The 17,017-nt window shown below is 33.7% G+C and overlaps 2 protein-coding genes across 2 annotated transcripts; both read left to right on the top strand.

Moving 5' to 3' along the window:
• Window positions 1–6,228: 6,228 nt before the first annotated feature.
• Window positions 6,229–9,866, top strand: LOC105114442 (alpha/beta hydrolase domain-containing protein 17B). The gene is made up of 7 exons (XM_011010992.1): window positions 6,229–7,042; window positions 7,170–7,206; window positions 7,864–8,100; window positions 8,188–8,235; window positions 8,712–9,154; window positions 9,257–9,339; window positions 9,474–9,866. Exons 1-6 carry the CDS (start codon window positions 6,735–6,737, stop codon window positions 9,327–9,329), a joined length of 1,146 nt encoding a protein of 381 aa, XP_011009294.1. The 5' UTR covers window positions 6,229–6,734; the 3' UTR covers window positions 9,330–9,339; window positions 9,474–9,866.
• A 605-nt stretch (window positions 9,867–10,471) lies between these two features.
• On the top strand, window positions 10,472–16,736 carry LOC105114433 (heat shock protein 90-1-like). The gene is made up of 18 exons (XM_011010980.1): window positions 10,472–10,993; window positions 11,255–11,328; window positions 11,596–11,721; window positions 11,807–11,900; window positions 11,995–12,078; window positions 12,207–12,350; window positions 12,583–12,699; window positions 13,025–13,066; window positions 13,153–13,233; window positions 13,333–13,437; window positions 13,513–13,653; window positions 13,926–14,096; window positions 14,188–14,442; window positions 15,014–15,116; window positions 15,248–15,422; window positions 15,532–15,637; window positions 16,050–16,139; window positions 16,248–16,736. The coding sequence occupies exons 1-18, from the start codon at window positions 10,727–10,729 to the stop codon at window positions 16,452–16,454; spliced, it is 2,382 nt and encodes a 793-aa protein (XP_011009282.1). The 5' UTR covers window positions 10,472–10,726; the 3' UTR covers window positions 16,455–16,736.
• The last annotated feature ends 281 nt before the right edge of the window (window positions 16,737–17,017 follow it).

The raw sequence follows: 17,017 nt of genomic DNA, 5'->3' as shown, positions 1-17,017 counted from the left end.
TCCCCACGGCCTACTGAATACCCTGCAAACTCAGTAGACATGTAAGATACCGCAAGGATGACAGACGTATACGTCAGGGCTCGAATACAGGTGCAGTGGAAAGAGACAAGTCTCTTCCACCGCTAGACCAAGCACTGAAATGCCCATGTAATAATCTTTAATATTTTTAGTTAAGATATGTATTAATCTCGTGAATTTATTTTTTTATTTCAATTTTAATTATTAGTTTTTTAATTTTAATATTTAATATTAACTTTGATAAAAATAAAATTTTGTATTTTTTATATAGTTATTCAACAACTTATAATCTAAGAATAAAAAGTTAATAGCTAATTTAATATTTATTTTTCCTTGAAAAGTAGCTGTAAAGCAATCTACCTGCCTACCTACCCAGCATCTGTCTGCTAGCTTATTCCGGTACATTTTAATTTCCCTTAAAAAATAATAATAGGAGCACCTCCGTGGACATCTTTGTGCCATGTTTTATCGGAACGATATCTTTAGTAAGTGACGAATTTGTAAAAGGAAATTCACAACATTGTCTGTATTCGATCTTTAAGTTGGTCTGTATAGGGGCAAAAAAACAAAAAAAAAAAAAATGTTGGCAAGTAGACGTGGGGTCCAGGATAAAGTAAATGTTAGGAGTACATAAGGGGTCCAGGACTTGTATGGACTGGATTTTAATGGCTTTTTGGTGGCTTTTATAGTCGTCGTGATTGTGAGGCCAGAAATTGCTTTTTGACTTTGAAGACCTGATTTTGCTCTTGGCTAGTTACTTAGACTCTGTTGTTCTCTCTGTTTTTTTTTCTCTCTCTCTCTCTCTCTCAGTTATACTAATTTTTTGATTATTTCTGAGTTGGTTTTTGATGTTTTTAAAAGGGAAAAAACTATATAAAGTGTGTGTATATAATTATTTGTGCAGTAATAGTTGATGTATTTTAAAGTGTTTTTTTGCTTAAAATTGTATTAAAATATTTTTTAATTTTAATAATTTATTTTTAACATTAACATTTTAATAATTTAAAAATATTAAATAAAATTTAAATAAATAAAATTCTAAACCACTTTTTAAAATGTAAAAATAAACATCCTCTTAAACGTGTACGAGAGGAAAACAAGGTTAATGATTGGTGAAGTTTCTGCATCACTGTCAATGGCGAGCCAAGAGTACCATGGAAAATTTAATGGAATAAATTATAAATTAGCACAGCTAGTTTTTTACTGTGAATCGAGTAGCCTTTATAATTTTAAAAACTAATTAATTAATTCCTTACTATAATAAAAATAATTAAATCCTTGACCAATGATTATCTTAATTCGATATTATTTTGTTTATATTATGTGTGTCTATCTATATATCCTTCTCTTGTAATTTTTTCATATTATTTTTTCATTTTATTTTTTCATATTAGTTTGTTTTACACAACTACTTTGTAGTTTTTTTTTAGATTAACATGGGTGTCTGGGCCAGCTTGCGTGTACCACGACTAATCCCACGAGCCCTAAAGTTAACGACCATATAAGCTTTTAGTGACTATCATATGAGCAACCAAGGACTCGAACCTAAGACCATAGAGAGAGCAAACTCCTTGATCCCAAATCCTTACCACTTGATCATCATATAGTTAACTACTTTTGTAGTTTTTAATTCCATTCATGCATGTCCTTCTTCCGACCAGGCTTCTACGCTGGTTCAATGTGCCTAGACTCCATAATTTATCTTGGCAACCATAAATATAAAATCTGATCTGGGGGGTTGGTTAAGGACTTCGGCACCTCAGATTTTTGGACAGGTTTTAAATGGTTTAAACCCAAACTTGTAATTAACTTAGTCAAATCCAAGTGACTCGCCAGGTCAATTTAAAATTCCAATGACCAGGATATAATTCAAGTGAAACCCGATTTATTTTTTTGATGTCTTTTTATTAAGCTTGAAAATATAAAATTAATTTATAAATATTTAATCGGCTAATCTCGAGTATTTTTTTATAATGTATGTTTTCATAAAATATTTTTTAATTTTTTAATGTAATATAATTATATTAATAGTTAATTTTCACATGGAACGCTTCTTTGTATTTTTATGTGGGATATATGTATAAAATCTCTCAAATTTTTTAAATAATTTTTTTAACAGTGATGGTTTAAGATGCGATTAAAGTTGTTGTTACTCTAATCACGCAACCCGCGCATTTCCAAGTTTGCTACTTATCATTTCGATAATCATACATTTAGTGTGTGATTGTTTTTAATTTTTTATATTTTACTGTCCCTCTTTTATTTTTTTAATACAAATGCGCGTATGCCAATCAATTATGAAAATTATTGCCATCTTTATATGAGAGATTTAATGTGATTCATATGAAGAGATTTAATTAATAAATGTATAAAAAAAAACTACATGCTCGATCAATAAACACGAATTTATACAATAATGGAAAGCAAGGCGAGGTTATTAACAAAACACTGTTAAATTATTGTAGCCATACCCATAAGATGTTATTAATTAGAATAGTATTTTATGTTTTTTCTTTTTTAATTTTACCCCTAAAGAATCTGATATTTTTTTAGTTTTTTCTTTAATTTTATATGCTAATATCATGTTATTTTGGGAACTATACTAAGTCATAATTTTTAAATTTTCTTTTTATTGGAGTATATACTAGTATTATAAGTTTAGCTTTTTTTTATTTCAATATTTACCATTATGTCTGCTAGAGCTGTATTTTTGAAATTTTTATTTATTTATGTTTATATAAAATTATTTTAGTTTTATAATTCATGTTGTTGGTTTAACAAATCAACTTAGTTTTTTCATCATTTTTTTTTGAAATATTTTTTTTTTAATTTCATTTCTTGATATTGAGTTGGTTGAAAACTGGATTTTGAATTTTTTTTATTTGGTTTCTATGAAATTATTTCGATCTTATAACTCAGGTTACGAGTTTGACATGTTAATCTGTATTGATTTTATTTGTTTTTTTATCCTTTTTAAACTAAATATTTTTAACTGGATTTCATAATTTTTCTCGATTTGCTTTATATGAAATTATTCTTATCTCATAACCCGATCCCAAATTAATCTAAGTTGATTTAATTTATTTTTTTATCCTTGTTTAATTGATTTTTTTCAACTTTATCCTCTGATAACTCAATATATTTTTTTTGTTTCTTGCTTTAATGTTAGATTGTTTGAAAATTGAGCTTCATTCCTTAAAAAAAAAATTTACTTTATTAGAGTTATCTTAATCTCATTTATTTATTTATTTTTTCTCGAGTTTAAATTTCAACATTGGATTCGTTGAAAATAAAGTCTCGTAATTTTTTTATGAAGTTATCTTTTAATCATAACTCAAGTAACAAGTTTAACAAGTTAGTTTTGGTCCACTTGGGTTGTTTTTTCCCTTCTCAGTTGATTTTTTTTAAAAAATTTTATCTTTCAACATTAAGATAGTTGGAAATTAAACCATTTGATATTTTTTTGTTTCTTTTCTATATATGGATTTTTTATGATCTCATGACCCGTTTAAGAGGTTAACCTTGATATATTTTTTTTTTAATTTAATCTTTTTTTAACATTGAGTTGGTCAATAATTGGTCTTCACAACTTATTTTAACTTTTTTTATATTAGTTATTATGATCTCGTGATTTAAGTTTTAGATTTGATTGATTAATCGAGGCCAATATAATACATTATCATATCAATATGTTTTTAATTTTAAAAATTATCATCTAAATATTATTATATTAATATTTTAAAAAAAATATCATCTAGTGCTTACAATAGAGTTAATGATTACTTTAAAAACAAAACATATTAGTAACGATTGTTCAAATAAAACTATTCTGGCTTCAGCACAGTATGCAAATGATCTTCTCCATATTAACGTGTTGATTTTCAGCATCTTCTCTTATCTTTTATATAAACTTACTATGCATGGATTTTGTAGCTTGTACGGCCATGCATTTTCAATATTAGATTTATATATTTATTTATCATTTTATTATATTTTAATTTTATATATTAGATTGTATGAATATAACCTGTATTGTTGAGCTAAATTTATTTGGATTTGATTAATAATATGATATTATCCTCGTGATAAAAAGGAAACAAGAGTGCTGATAACGGCACTAAATATGTTTTTACGAGCTCAGCCATGGCATTGCCATTCCATCTTCTTTAATCCGCTTTTCATATATATTTGAGCTAAGATCATTTTATGAGATGGAATTTAATTCACTATCAAGAATCACAGACCACATTAATTTAATTGGCAGAAACTACCATCACCATATATGGGACTACCAATCAAATTTGGATTATTCTCCGACAACCAATTTTGAAAGAGCCAATTTTATGTAACTACACATCATGATAATTTTTTTTTCTTGAATTACACTCTTTTTATGAGACTTTAATTTTAAAACTGGACTGAAACGTACATAAATACATAGGATCAATAAGCATGTTTCTTCTATCTCTTCCATCAATGTTTACCGTATTAATGTGTATTTTAATTTTATTAATATAAAAATATATTTGCTATTAATATTTTTTTACTATTTAATATTAATTTATATTTGATTAATGAATCTAAAATAAAAATAACATTTTTAAAATAAAAATACTTTATAATTTTTTTATAAAATTATTATAATTATAAGTATTACATCAATTCATTATTTCTAAATATTTTTACACTCTATTAAAATTAAATATTAATTAAAATACTTGAAAATAATACTTTCTGGGAATTTATTACGCAGGAGTGCAGTAACATGGCAAAAATAGCGCAATTTTATATTTCTCATAAAATTAAATTGAAATGCTACAAGTTACAATAGCATCGAAGTCAACGCAAAACTCATATTTTTCCTTTTATAGTAAAACAATAAAAAAATGTTACTAAAAAATATCAACCTCTTTTTTTTTTTTTTTTCCCTATCCCATCATGCTCTTGATTACTGAAGAAGATTTTTACTAGGTCAACAATACTAGACTAACGGGATACTTTCCCAAAAGATCATTTCTTTCTTTATTAATAATAATAAAAATTAAATCTCGGTTCACTCTACTCTACTCAATAAAATTCAAAAGTAGTCCCTGTCACTGTATATGCATCCATTATCTTAACGCCAGAACAACACCAATCAAGAAATTGTCTTTTATGCAAGTAAGATTTTAACCCAGCGGTAGGAAGGGCTTGTCCCTTTCTTCTGCATCTGGGTTCGAATCTTACCATATATGTCTGTCACTCTTATGGTGCCTTACCTGCTCACTAAGCTTGTATGGTGTTCAGTGGGCCGTGGAGATTAGTCGTGGTGCACATAAGCTGGCCCAGACACCTCACATAAATCAAAAAAAAAAAAGAAATTGTCTTTTATTACCTATCAAGTTGAGGGTAAGTGGTTGTTACCGCAACTCTCTTTCCTTTGAATTTTGGTTTTAGTCCTAGTGGGAGTGGGGCTGGTGAGCTATTCGTTTCGTGTCTCTACTAAGTTCTCTCTGTGTGGTACGCCTGTTATCCCTGCGGTGTCTTACCTGTTCACTAGGCTTACAGGATGTTCAGTGGGCCGTGGGATTAGTCGGGGTACGCGCAAGTTGACCCGGACACCCACATTAATCAACAAAAAAAAAACAAAAGAAATTGTCTTTTATTTTCATGACTTTGCTTCTCTCTTTCTTTTTTTTTCTTCATCATCTCCATCATCACTTTAGAGACAAACATGAACACTTCACAAAACAATACACGATGAAGACAATCTTCTTGAACAAAAACAACCAAAGTTTTTGTTGAATAAAGGAAAGAGATAGAAAAGAGAAGTTGCAGGGCTTATGAGAGAAAAGAAAGCGAAGCATTTTTAAAAGATTATTATTTTTATTTGGAATTATGTAATAAATTAGAAGATCTCTTCTTTAATTTTCTCTATTTATTTTTAAATTTTGAATTTCACTTGAAATTCAAATTAATACTCTCAATAGAATTCTAGACGCATAAGTTAATTTAATCATTCAATTCCAAGATTCTAAGAAACATAGTAGGGAATGAAAAGCAATTAGAAAAAGCCACAATCTCAAAGTGTGTGTTTCTATATATATATATATATATATATAATCATGGAGTGTCCCTAATCCCATCTAAACTAGCCCCACCCATTTAATTTACTTTGAATATTTTTCTGGGAGTCCTTAGTCCCACTTGTTCATCATTCATCCACTTTTTTCCCTACATAAATCCTTTTTTGTTTTCTCAATTGTTTTGTCCAGTCTACATTAAAGCAAGCATCATCAAGAAACCAACTTTGAAGAAAGAAGTATAATTATTCAAATGGGTTTTAGAATTAGCAAAAATCATGCCAATGGAGAGGCGCATTGGTCTTGGTATATCTGAAGAGAAAACAGGACCTTAAGCATTGCCCTTTTTGCCTCCTATGATTTAATATGTTCTTGGAGATGAATTCAAACAGCCTGAATTTACTCCTCTTAAATAACCTATAGAAATTTCTTCCTCTGATTTTGCTCTTTCCATGTTTTCTCTCACAAGACCTTATATTCAACCATTTTTCTCAAGAACCAAACAGGAACCACGTACTCTCTCTCAAAAAACAAAACAAAACAAAAAGCTAAAGAAACACACATACTAAGATTTTACCGTGCACTTCCCGTAGCCATTCACACCCCAAAAAGCTAATCACCTCCAAGCTCTCCATCAATATTGTTTTTGATCAAATGGGTACAGCAACATCATCCATGGCAGCGAAATTTGCTTTCTTTCCGCCAAATCCACCATCTTACACCATATTAGTGGATGAAGAAACTGGAAAGCTCAGGCTCTCGTCAGACGTAGTCTACCAAAGGGACAACGTGGATATTCTGAAGTTATGTACCAAGAAAGGCAACGAGATTGTTGCAATGTATGTGAAGAATCCTTCAGCTTCATTGACAGTGCTGTATTCTCATGGCAATGCTGCTGATATTGGCCAGATGTATCATATTTTGACTGAGCTTAGCTCGCACCTTAATGTTAATCTTATGGGGTGGGTCAGTTTTATCATTTTAATTAATATGTATAAAAAATCTTGAATTTCTTGATAACAGTATTTTTTTTTTCATACTTACGGGTTTGATTCTATGATGATCTATGGCTTTTTTGGAGCTATGCAGGTATGATTATTCTGGCTATGGACAGTCTTCTGGAAAGGTATAATATTTTGTCTGTTTTTATCTGGCCTTATGAAGAACTTGATTATAGGGTAGTGATCAAACTAAAATCCCAATCAATCAAAGCATACCTAGGCAAGCCATCAATCAATAGAAGGTTTCTTTCTTACTTTAATGAGGGATGGTGGGTGAAAGTTTTCAAAAGTCAAAACAGAGAGAGTTGGAATTTGACTTTTTATGCTTTATGACAAGGCTCTTTCGTCATGCTTGCCTTCTTTACGCGGGCTTGAGCAAGATTGGTAGGCCGGCCTAACCTCGGATGCAGGGAGTTTAGGGTGCCCTTCTAATTTCTTGACAGCACGCACGCAGATCATGAAAGTTCCTGCATCACAGCAGACAATAATAATTAGTGATCAGGGGTTACTATAAAGTTGGCACTGGTAAAATGCCGATGGAGGCTAGTTTGATAGATTTTTTTATTATTTTATTTAAATTCAATGGTGTCACGATATCATGTTCTAGCTATATGTTTCTAGCAACGAAGTTAAAAGCTCGAGTAAAAAACATACTCCATTTATCCATGACAGCAATCACAAAGTATTTTTGAAAACTTTGTTTCAGTATAATATGTCCATTTCTTTCTTTGAATTATAATAAATGAAATGACTGCTCGATGCACTCCATTGGTGTCAATTAGCCAAGCGAGCATGACACCTACTCTGACATAGAGGCTGCGTATAAATGCCTTGAAGAGACATATGGAGTGAAGGAGGAAGACACTATATTGTATGGCCAGTCAGTAGGGAGTGGACCTGCTCTTGAATTGGCTACTCATTTGCCTGGACTGAGGGCTGTAATTCTTCACAGCCCTATCCTGTCTGGCCTTCGAGTCATGTATCCTATCAAGAAAACATTCTGGTTCGACATTTACAAGGTTCCTCCCCCACATTTTGCCTTGTAGTTTTGCTGTGTTAGATTTGACACTACATTTCAGGGTAACCCTTTATTTTTTCCTCTGCAGAATATTGATAAAATTCCGCTAGTCAATTGTCCAGTTCTTGTAATTCATGTAAGTATCGTTTCCCCTTGTTTACTTGCTGAATCCAAATTTAGCCTGACGTATGTATTCAAAAAGTCTCGATGCCATATTTTAAGCCTTATAGATGAACTTTGCTTCCAAATTATATTGTTCTAACATCGACACAGCATAATTTCTCCTTTTTCTTTATAAATAAGGGCAGAGATTTCTGGCACAGTATTGACAAGTTGAATTTTATGATATGAGTTATGTTCTTGCAAAAATACGTTGGTGGTCTGTAATATCATTAGGATGCAGTGGAATCTTTTTAGCAATATTTTCCTGCGATCAAACATTGTAGTAAATAAAAAAGTTTTCAGCTGATGAGGCATGGGCTATGATTATGAATAACCATGATTCTTAAAGAATGGCTCAAAATGGAGCAGAACGGAACTGAACCACCGGTTCTGGAGAGCTCAAAATCCTATATTTTTCATAAAATCTTCTTATACTACTGGTGATTGCAGGGAACAGAAGATGAAGTTGTGAATTTCTCTCATGGGAAGCAGCTTTGGGAGCTTTGCAAAGAGAAGTATGAACCACTGTGGCTCAAAGGAGGAAACCACTGCAATCTGGAACTCTACCCAGAGTACTTGAAGCATCTCAAGAAGTTCATATCTGCCATCGAAAAACTGCCGCCGCATGTATCTGAACAAAGTACAGATCAACCTGAACAACCCTTGAATGCAGCAGGATACAAGGCGGAGAAGCCAAGGCCAAGCACAGATTATAAAGAGAAGGCCAGGCCTAGTTTTGGACAGAGAGAAAAATCCAGGCTAAGCACAGACAATAGAGAGAAAGCAAGAGCCAGCACTGACAAAAGAGAGAGGACGCGAAAGAGCATTGATCGCTTGGGGAAAGCAAGAAATAGCACAGATCAACAAGAGAAAGCGAGGAACAGCTTCGACAGGTTCGTTCAACTAAGGCCTGATTTGCTATGTTTTACGTCCTTTGCAAAGTATAAATTTGACGAACATACGATGATGTTGATAATTGGATTTGGTTATGGCAGGTTGGGAGACATGGTGAGGTCTGTTGGATTGTGCAACGTTGATTGTCTTAAGCAGACAGCTGCCGAGGCCTGATCAGGTCAAGGTCAGTCATTCTAATCGGATTCCAACATCCCTTTCCTGTTCCTTGTGTGGTTGATGGCTGGAGACTCTGTGATTACTGCGTTCAGTACACATACATTCACTTATCACAATCTTCCATTGTTCTATCTATTTCAGTTACCTTGTGGATTCTCGAGTCTTTGTGAAGGCTCCGGCTTAGTACAGCAACAATGTTGAACCTAAATAGTCCTGGATCACTTTAGCAAAAATGGGAAATGCCTTAGCTGCAGCCATTGGAGCTTTCAACATAGCATCTAGGCGAATGGAGTTTGGTCAGCCAGCAATCATCAACTATTCCCCACAACTTATTTGTTTATTTATTTCCCTGAATTTCATAACCTTCCTCCTCCGTTTTGCTGTTTGCTTTTGCTTGTTGATATTCTATGTGAATCATGCAGCTGAAATGATCATACGTGCTTTGGCAGCAATCCATTGAAAAATCTTCATGAAATCATGTGGCTCTTTAAAAAAGATTTAATAAAATCAAACTACATTTTTGTTCCTGCGAAATCACTCCTTTCATATCTACTACCAGTCGTCTCGTCACCACCATTGTAACCACAACAACATTTTTTTTTTGCGGTTTATAGAAGTCATTTTTTATTATAAATAAAGCAGATCAATTGCAGATGATTTCTCAAATTGGTTCAGATTTGGTTTCTGTGTTTTTTTACTGAGTTATATTTTTTTTTTATAGTTTCATGCGTTAATATTAAAAATAAAAAATATTTTAACATATATATTTTTTTAAATATTTTTTTACAAATACATGCATTACAATACCATAAACATGCTTAAAGTTGATTTTGAGCTTAAATTAATATACCGGGACTAGAAGATTTAGATTGTACACTTAGCTATTTTAAAAAAATATTATATTAATAATTTTAATTTTTTTTCAATAAATTTAATATATTAATATAAAAAAAATCTCTTAATGTAAGATGAAATTACTTTTAAAAAACTCTTTGTATAATTAAAAAACACATTGTACAATAAGACCAAACGGCACCTATTTACAATGTGATTTTTATTTCGTTGAAGTTCAAATAATAAAAAAGAAAAGAAAAGAAAATTAAGAGGATATTGTGGATGCTGATGAGATGATAGCATCTAAGCCTTACAATTCCCACGCACGCAACTCGAAGCTCAAAACCCTGAAAGACTACTTCGGTTTTTGTTTCAAACTCGAGAACCCTCTCTTCTCCTTAAACCCCTCAAGGGTTTTCTTCCTTCTTTGCATCACTCGTGACTCTCCTACTTTCAAGTACACAAATAGATAGATAAGAGGAAGCCCAAAAAAATCTTCTCTCTTTCTAAGACCTGCTGCTTCTACTCGCTCTAGCTCTAGCTCTAGCTCCACCTCTCTAATGGCTCCAGTTCTAAGCAGAAGCTTGGCTACTTCTGCCTCTTTAATCTCCCTTTCCTCTTCCATTAGACATCCAAATAATAAAGTCTTCAATCTCAGAAGTGTTTTCTTGCCACAAAATAATGGTCTCAGAAAGGGTTTTTCTTGTTCTGGCTTAAAATGGAAACCTGAGAAGAGATGTGACCAGGTTTCGGTTAGGTGTAAGGCTGCTGTGGCTGAGAAGGAATCTACTGATACCTCGGGCGAGAAATTTGAGTACCAAGCTGAGGTGGGTTTCGTTTTGTTCTGTGAAACTTGGAATCTTTTTGAAGTTTTGCGAATCGGGTCTTGATTTTTCTAGTGTTTTAGTCTAATTTTGTTTTCGTCTCAGTTTGACCTATTGAAGTATTTTTATTTATTTTTGTTGGTGAATGATTGATTTTTGTGGTTTTTTTACGTTGATATGATTGATCTTTTTCATGTTATGTTTAGTTTGGAATTAAGTTTTTGTTTCAAAAGCCCTGAGAGTTGAGAAATTTAATCGTTTCAGGTTAGTCGACTGCTGGATTTGATAGTTCACAGTCTGTACAGCCACAAGGAAGTCTTCCTGAGAGAGCTTGTGAGGTGAGCGTTTACTTTATTGATAGCTAGCAATTATATTAATCTTTCCTAATCTCTGGCTTTGTGAGTTTGCTAATTTTCTATCTAGTTTGTTAATTTGAGCATTTGATTTTTGTGTGCGAGGCAACATGAGAAAACAGCTTTTTTGCCTTCGGTACCCATTTTACAGACCAAATGTTTTACTATTTCTTTTCTACTGATATTATATTGTTTTCGTAGCACTTCCCATTGTAATAGACGCATTGACTTGATTCTATTACTATGATGCAGCAATGCAAGTGATGCTTTAGATAAGTTGAGATTCTTAAGTGTGACTGAACCCTCTTTGCTTGGAGATGCTGGTGACCTTGAGATACGCATCAGATCTGATCCAGACAATGGCATCATTACCATAACGTATGCAAATTTTTTTGAATTTCACTTCCTCAGTGTAGATAAGTATGCCGGGAAGCAATTTAATCTGATTTTTCTGAATCTGTAGAGATACTGGCATTGGGATGACGAAAGAGGAGTTAGTTGACTGCCTTGGAACTATTGCTCAGAGTGGCACTTCAAAATTCCTCAAGGCTCTTAAGGTGTCTGTTTATCCTTAAGATAACATCGAATCACTGACCATTCCTAGATTCTGTTGGACATATAATTAAGTTCTCTTGCCTGTTATCTTTACAGGAAAACAAAGATGTTGGGGCAGACAATGATTTGATTGGCCAATTTGGTGTTGGTTTCTATTCTGCTTTCCTTGTATCTGAGAAGGTGCAATGTGTTTCCTATTTTTTTTTTTGTATGTATATCTCTGCATGCTGTTATTTGAAGTGTTTGTGACTGGGTGTTTTGTGGCAAGTTCCTGATCAAACTTGATCATGTATATTATTTGCAATCAGGTTGTTGTGTCTACAAAGAGCCCAAAGTCAGATAAGCAATATGTTTGGGAATCAGAAGCTGACAGTAGCTCATATGTCATCAAGGAAGAAACTGACCCCGAAAAGATCCTGCGTCGTGGTACTGAAATCACACTTTATTTAAAGGTATACTTGCTTCTTGGATATTATCCACAAATTACATGCAAAACATGCATTCAACCTTATTTTGAAAGGCAGTATTGTTTGTATATGGTTCCAAAACAAAACTTAAAATTCTCTCTTTGCTGGCTTGTTTTGTGACTGGGGTTTGGGGGGCCGTGTAGGGTTCACCTGTTTTTGTTTCCAACTTTAGTAATTGTTATCACAGTCAGGCTTATACATTATTGTTCTATTGCAGGAAGATGACAAGTATGAATTCTCAGACGCTCTCAGAATCCAGGGGTTGGTGAAGAATTACTCTCAGTTTGTTGCTTTCCCCATCTATACATGGGTTGAAAAATCAAGGACTGTTGAGGTCAGAATACTTCTCTCTCTACCATCCTGCTTATTGACAAAATTACATGAAAGTTGAAAAACTTTGTATGGATGGAACTTTGATTTGCATAAACATTTTTGTTTGGAATTCTTAGAGGAAGTACAGTGCTCTTACAATTTAAAAACTGTATTGCTCTTGAACCTGGTTTCTTAGAACCTTTGTAAGAACTTGTGTTTTCAGTATCTTACAATTTTGAACGTGAATAGTAATTTGAGCTGAATATTGCTTCTGTCATTATTAGTGCTGTTTGTACATTGAAGCCAATACCAACTAAAGTGTCTTTACTAAATTGAAACATTGGCAGGTTGAAGAGGAGGAAGAACCAAAAGGAGAAGAGGTGCCAGAGGTAAATGCCATCACAACCTTGATAAAGATTCTATGATTTTGGTCTAATTAACCAGTCCATTAACTGGGTTCTTGTTCCTGTTGCAGGGTGAGAAGAAGAAAACAAAGAAAACTAAAACTGAGAAGTATTGGGATTGGGAATTAGCCAACGAAACAAAACCAATTTGGGTGAGTATATATATATGTATAAGTTGTACTGTAAATGTAGTTAACATATGTATTACCTTTGTTTTTGCTATTTCTTATGTGATGTGTTTTATGTTTTAGATGAGGAATCCAAAGGAAGTTGAAAAGGATGAGTATCAGGAGTTCTACAAGAAGACATTTAATGAATTCTTGGATCCACTTGCATACACACACTTTACCACAGAGGTACCGTAATACTCATACTTCTTACTTGACTACCAATTGTTCAGGGTCTGAAATTTACTTAGAAATTTTTTGCAGGGAGAAGTTGAGTTTAGGAGTGTTCTATACATTCCAGGAATGGGACCTCTTAACAACGAGGAAGTAATAAATCCAAAAACCAAGAACATTCGCTTACATGTGAAGCGGGTTTTTATCTCAGATGATTTTGATGGGGAGCTGGTGAGTGTTGTCATAAATTATTGAAATCCAAATTTTGAATGTTTTCTGCATTTTCTTCATGCATATTTAATCATACTTGGTTATTGTATCTGAATTTTAATTGGGGAAGATCTTTGTCCATATCAATTTAATCTGTACTCTATCCTTGGTGCAAATTTTTATAGTTTTCTCCAAGGATTCAATACACTGTTTTGGGCAGCTAAGGTTGTCATAAAGTTGCAATTTTATACAAGGCCAAGCTAAGTTGGTTGTCTTTTCATTTTTCTGGGCAGTTCCCACGATATTTAAGCTTTGTGAGGGGTGTGGTGGACTCTGATGATCTTCCTCTTAATGTTTCTCGAGAGATTCTCCAAGAGAGTCGGATTGTAAGGATTATGAGAAAACGACTTGTTAGGAAAGCATTCGACATGGTTCAAGATCTTTCTGAAAGTGAAAACAAAGAGGTTAGTAGCAAAGTTGTTTGTGTACATTTTTCACCTTCTTCAACCTCTGATATACTAATGAATTGGGCCTATATACGTTTTTGATTTTCAGGATTACAAAAAATTCTGGGAGAACTTTGGCAAGTTTCTGAAATTAGGATGTGTTGAAGACTCTGGTAATCACAAGCGCATAACTCCGCTTTTGCGGTTCTACACTTCCAAAAGCGAGGAAGAACTCACAAGCCTAGATGAATATGTTGAAAATATGGGAGAAAACCAGAAGGCTATCTATTACTTGGCAACAGACAGCTTGAAAAGTGCCAAGAGTGCGCCCTTCTTGGAGAAGTTGGTTCAAAAGGACATTGAGGTATGTGCAGGGTGCAGATTTGGTTTTATCATCTCTTGAATTCACATGGTAATGGCTAGTTTTTTCTGTGATGCATTTTTTAGCTGATGAAGAATGAGTGATTCAAGTTCTCATCATCCATTTTTTTAGCTGTCTGATACACAAAACTATTAATACCTCAATAAAACAATGTGTACACAAGGCATAAACACACAACCTTGATGATGTGTTTTGTAAGAATGTAGATCTATGATATAAGCTTTTGCAGAAGAAGAATGAAATAATTGAAACATTAAATAGGAGGGGTTAAATTAAATTGGCTTAAGTAGGTTTAAATAATTTTATAGATTTGGCTAATGAAATTCATATTCATTAATTCTAGAAAAACTGACACGCATTCTTATATAGTTTTTGTCTTCTTTTCTTTTACCTGGCCATCCCTTATAGCTGCTGTTATCATAATCTTTATTGTTGTACTTTTTTTTTTTTACTTCATAAGCTGTTTCAGGTTCTGTGTTGGCAGATGTCGGGCATTCCATTTCAAGTTCCTGGATGGTTGATGTGGTTTGTTTGTTTGCTTCACTGTTTGCAGGTCCTTTATTTAATAGAGCCAATTGATGAAGTTGCCATCCAGAACCTGCAAACCTACAAAGAGAAGAAACTTGTTGATATCAGCAAGGAAGATCTAGAACTCGGTTAGTACTAGCAATTTCTCTGTCTATTGTGTTATTCATAGAAGCATTTCAAAAGCTTTTTCTTGGCGTAGCTCTTGTCTTCTTGCTGCTCCAGTGTCCATCTCTCTAATAAGATAGGATATCGATGTCAGGTGATGATGATGAGGTCAAAGATAGGGAAACTAAACAAGAATTCAATCTCCTATGTGATTGGATTAAGCAGCAACTTGGTGAAAAGGTGGCCAAAGTCCAAGTTTCAAAGCGTCTGAGCTCTTCTCCCTGTGTGCTTGTCTCTGGCAAGTTTGGTTGGTCTGCGAACATGGAAAGGTTATAAATGGACTTAAAGAACACCAATCTTACCCCGATTCCACCCAACCTAACCAAAGCTCAAAGCTTATTCAGTTGAACTTATTTCAAATCTTTCATACTTTTGAAGGTTGATGAAAGCGCAAACCCTTGGGGATCAATCTAGCTTGGAGTTCATGAGGGGAAGGAGAATACTGGAGATTAACCCAGATCACCCAATCATTAAAGATATGAATGTAAGACAGTTCTTCTCAACATTGATTAATTGGGTGAAGCTATGCCTTTGTTGTTGCTGCTGCTGCTCTTCTTCTTCTTCTTCTTCTTCTTTAATCAGTGAGGAAGTAATGGAGAACCTGATAGAAACAGCTTGAAGAACCGTTGGGCATTATAATAGAGAACTTGATAGAAACAGTTTGAAGAACTATTGGGCATTATGTGACATACCAAATCAAATGGGAAATGGAATGTTATATAATTGTTCTATCATGAGAACATAATCATGCTGTCTAATTTACTCAAGCAAGTTATGCTGTTTAAACTCACTGTTTATCTGTGGAACCCACCAAAAAAGGACCAAATAAATTAGAAGATATTAGGTTTTTAATGCAAAGGGGGAGTGGTTTAAACTTAGCTTGTTTGTATATGCAGGCTGCTTGCAAGAATGCACCTGACAGCGATGATGCCAAGAGAGCTGTTGACCTCCTATATGACACAGCGTTGATCTCCAGTGGATTCACTGTAAGAATTAACAATATATATATTTTTTAAAAGGTTCTTTTAATTGCTTAACATACGCTTGAATATGAGTAGGTTCTTGCCATTCACAATTTTCCCTTGATGCTGCAGCCCGACAGCCCAGCTGAGCTGGGTGGTAAAATATATGAGATGATGGCCATGGCACTTGGAGGGAGATGGGGTAGATCAGATGGAGACAAAGAAGTGGCAGCAGAGGGCAATGCTGCAGAATCTGATGCGAATGCCAGTGAGGTCTCAGAGCCACAAGTAATTGAACCATCAGAAGTGAGGACGGAGAGTGATCCATGGCAAGATTGATTCTTATATTGACACGGAAAGTTAGGCATTATTTATTTTACCCTCGAAGGGGAATAATGCAAACAAAAGAGAGAAGTGGGGTGAACTGGAGAGAGGCAGGTGCTGATAAACTCATGACAGGAAAATACTCGTTGGAGTTGGCTTGTAGGTTTTGGATCTTTATAGGATTATCGTTTCATGGTTCAAAATAATTTTTGTAATTGCTTTTTTACCCTGCTCGGCTTGATAAACAATAGCAGGAGTAGTTGGATGGGTGATAATGGCGTATTTTTTTGATCTCCCGTATTTTTTGATCTCCCATATTTGTTAAGCTTAATTACAGTATCATGTTTGCTTGCTTTCTTTGACAGTGAAACCCCAACCTGCCTCTTTCTGTTTTCTTAAGAGGATAAGCGGAACCCTAAAGCACGACTCCATTACACGACTGTCCTTTCACAAGACTCATAGAGCTAGTCTTCTGTCGTGTCTCTCTTTCCTCTTTTATTGTCAGGTTACCCTTCAAGAATTCCGAACTTGTTTAGCCACAAACGCCAATTCTTTCCTTCTTTTTGCACAATTCTCTC

Source organism: Populus euphratica, unplaced genomic scaffold (assembly GCF_000495115.2).
Source record: "Populus euphratica unplaced genomic scaffold, PopEup_1.0 scaffold5.1, whole genome shotgun sequence".
NCBI lineage: Eukaryota > Viridiplantae > Streptophyta > Magnoliopsida > Malpighiales > Salicaceae > Populus > Populus euphratica.
This window is presented reverse-complemented; position numbering and strand designations above follow the sequence as displayed.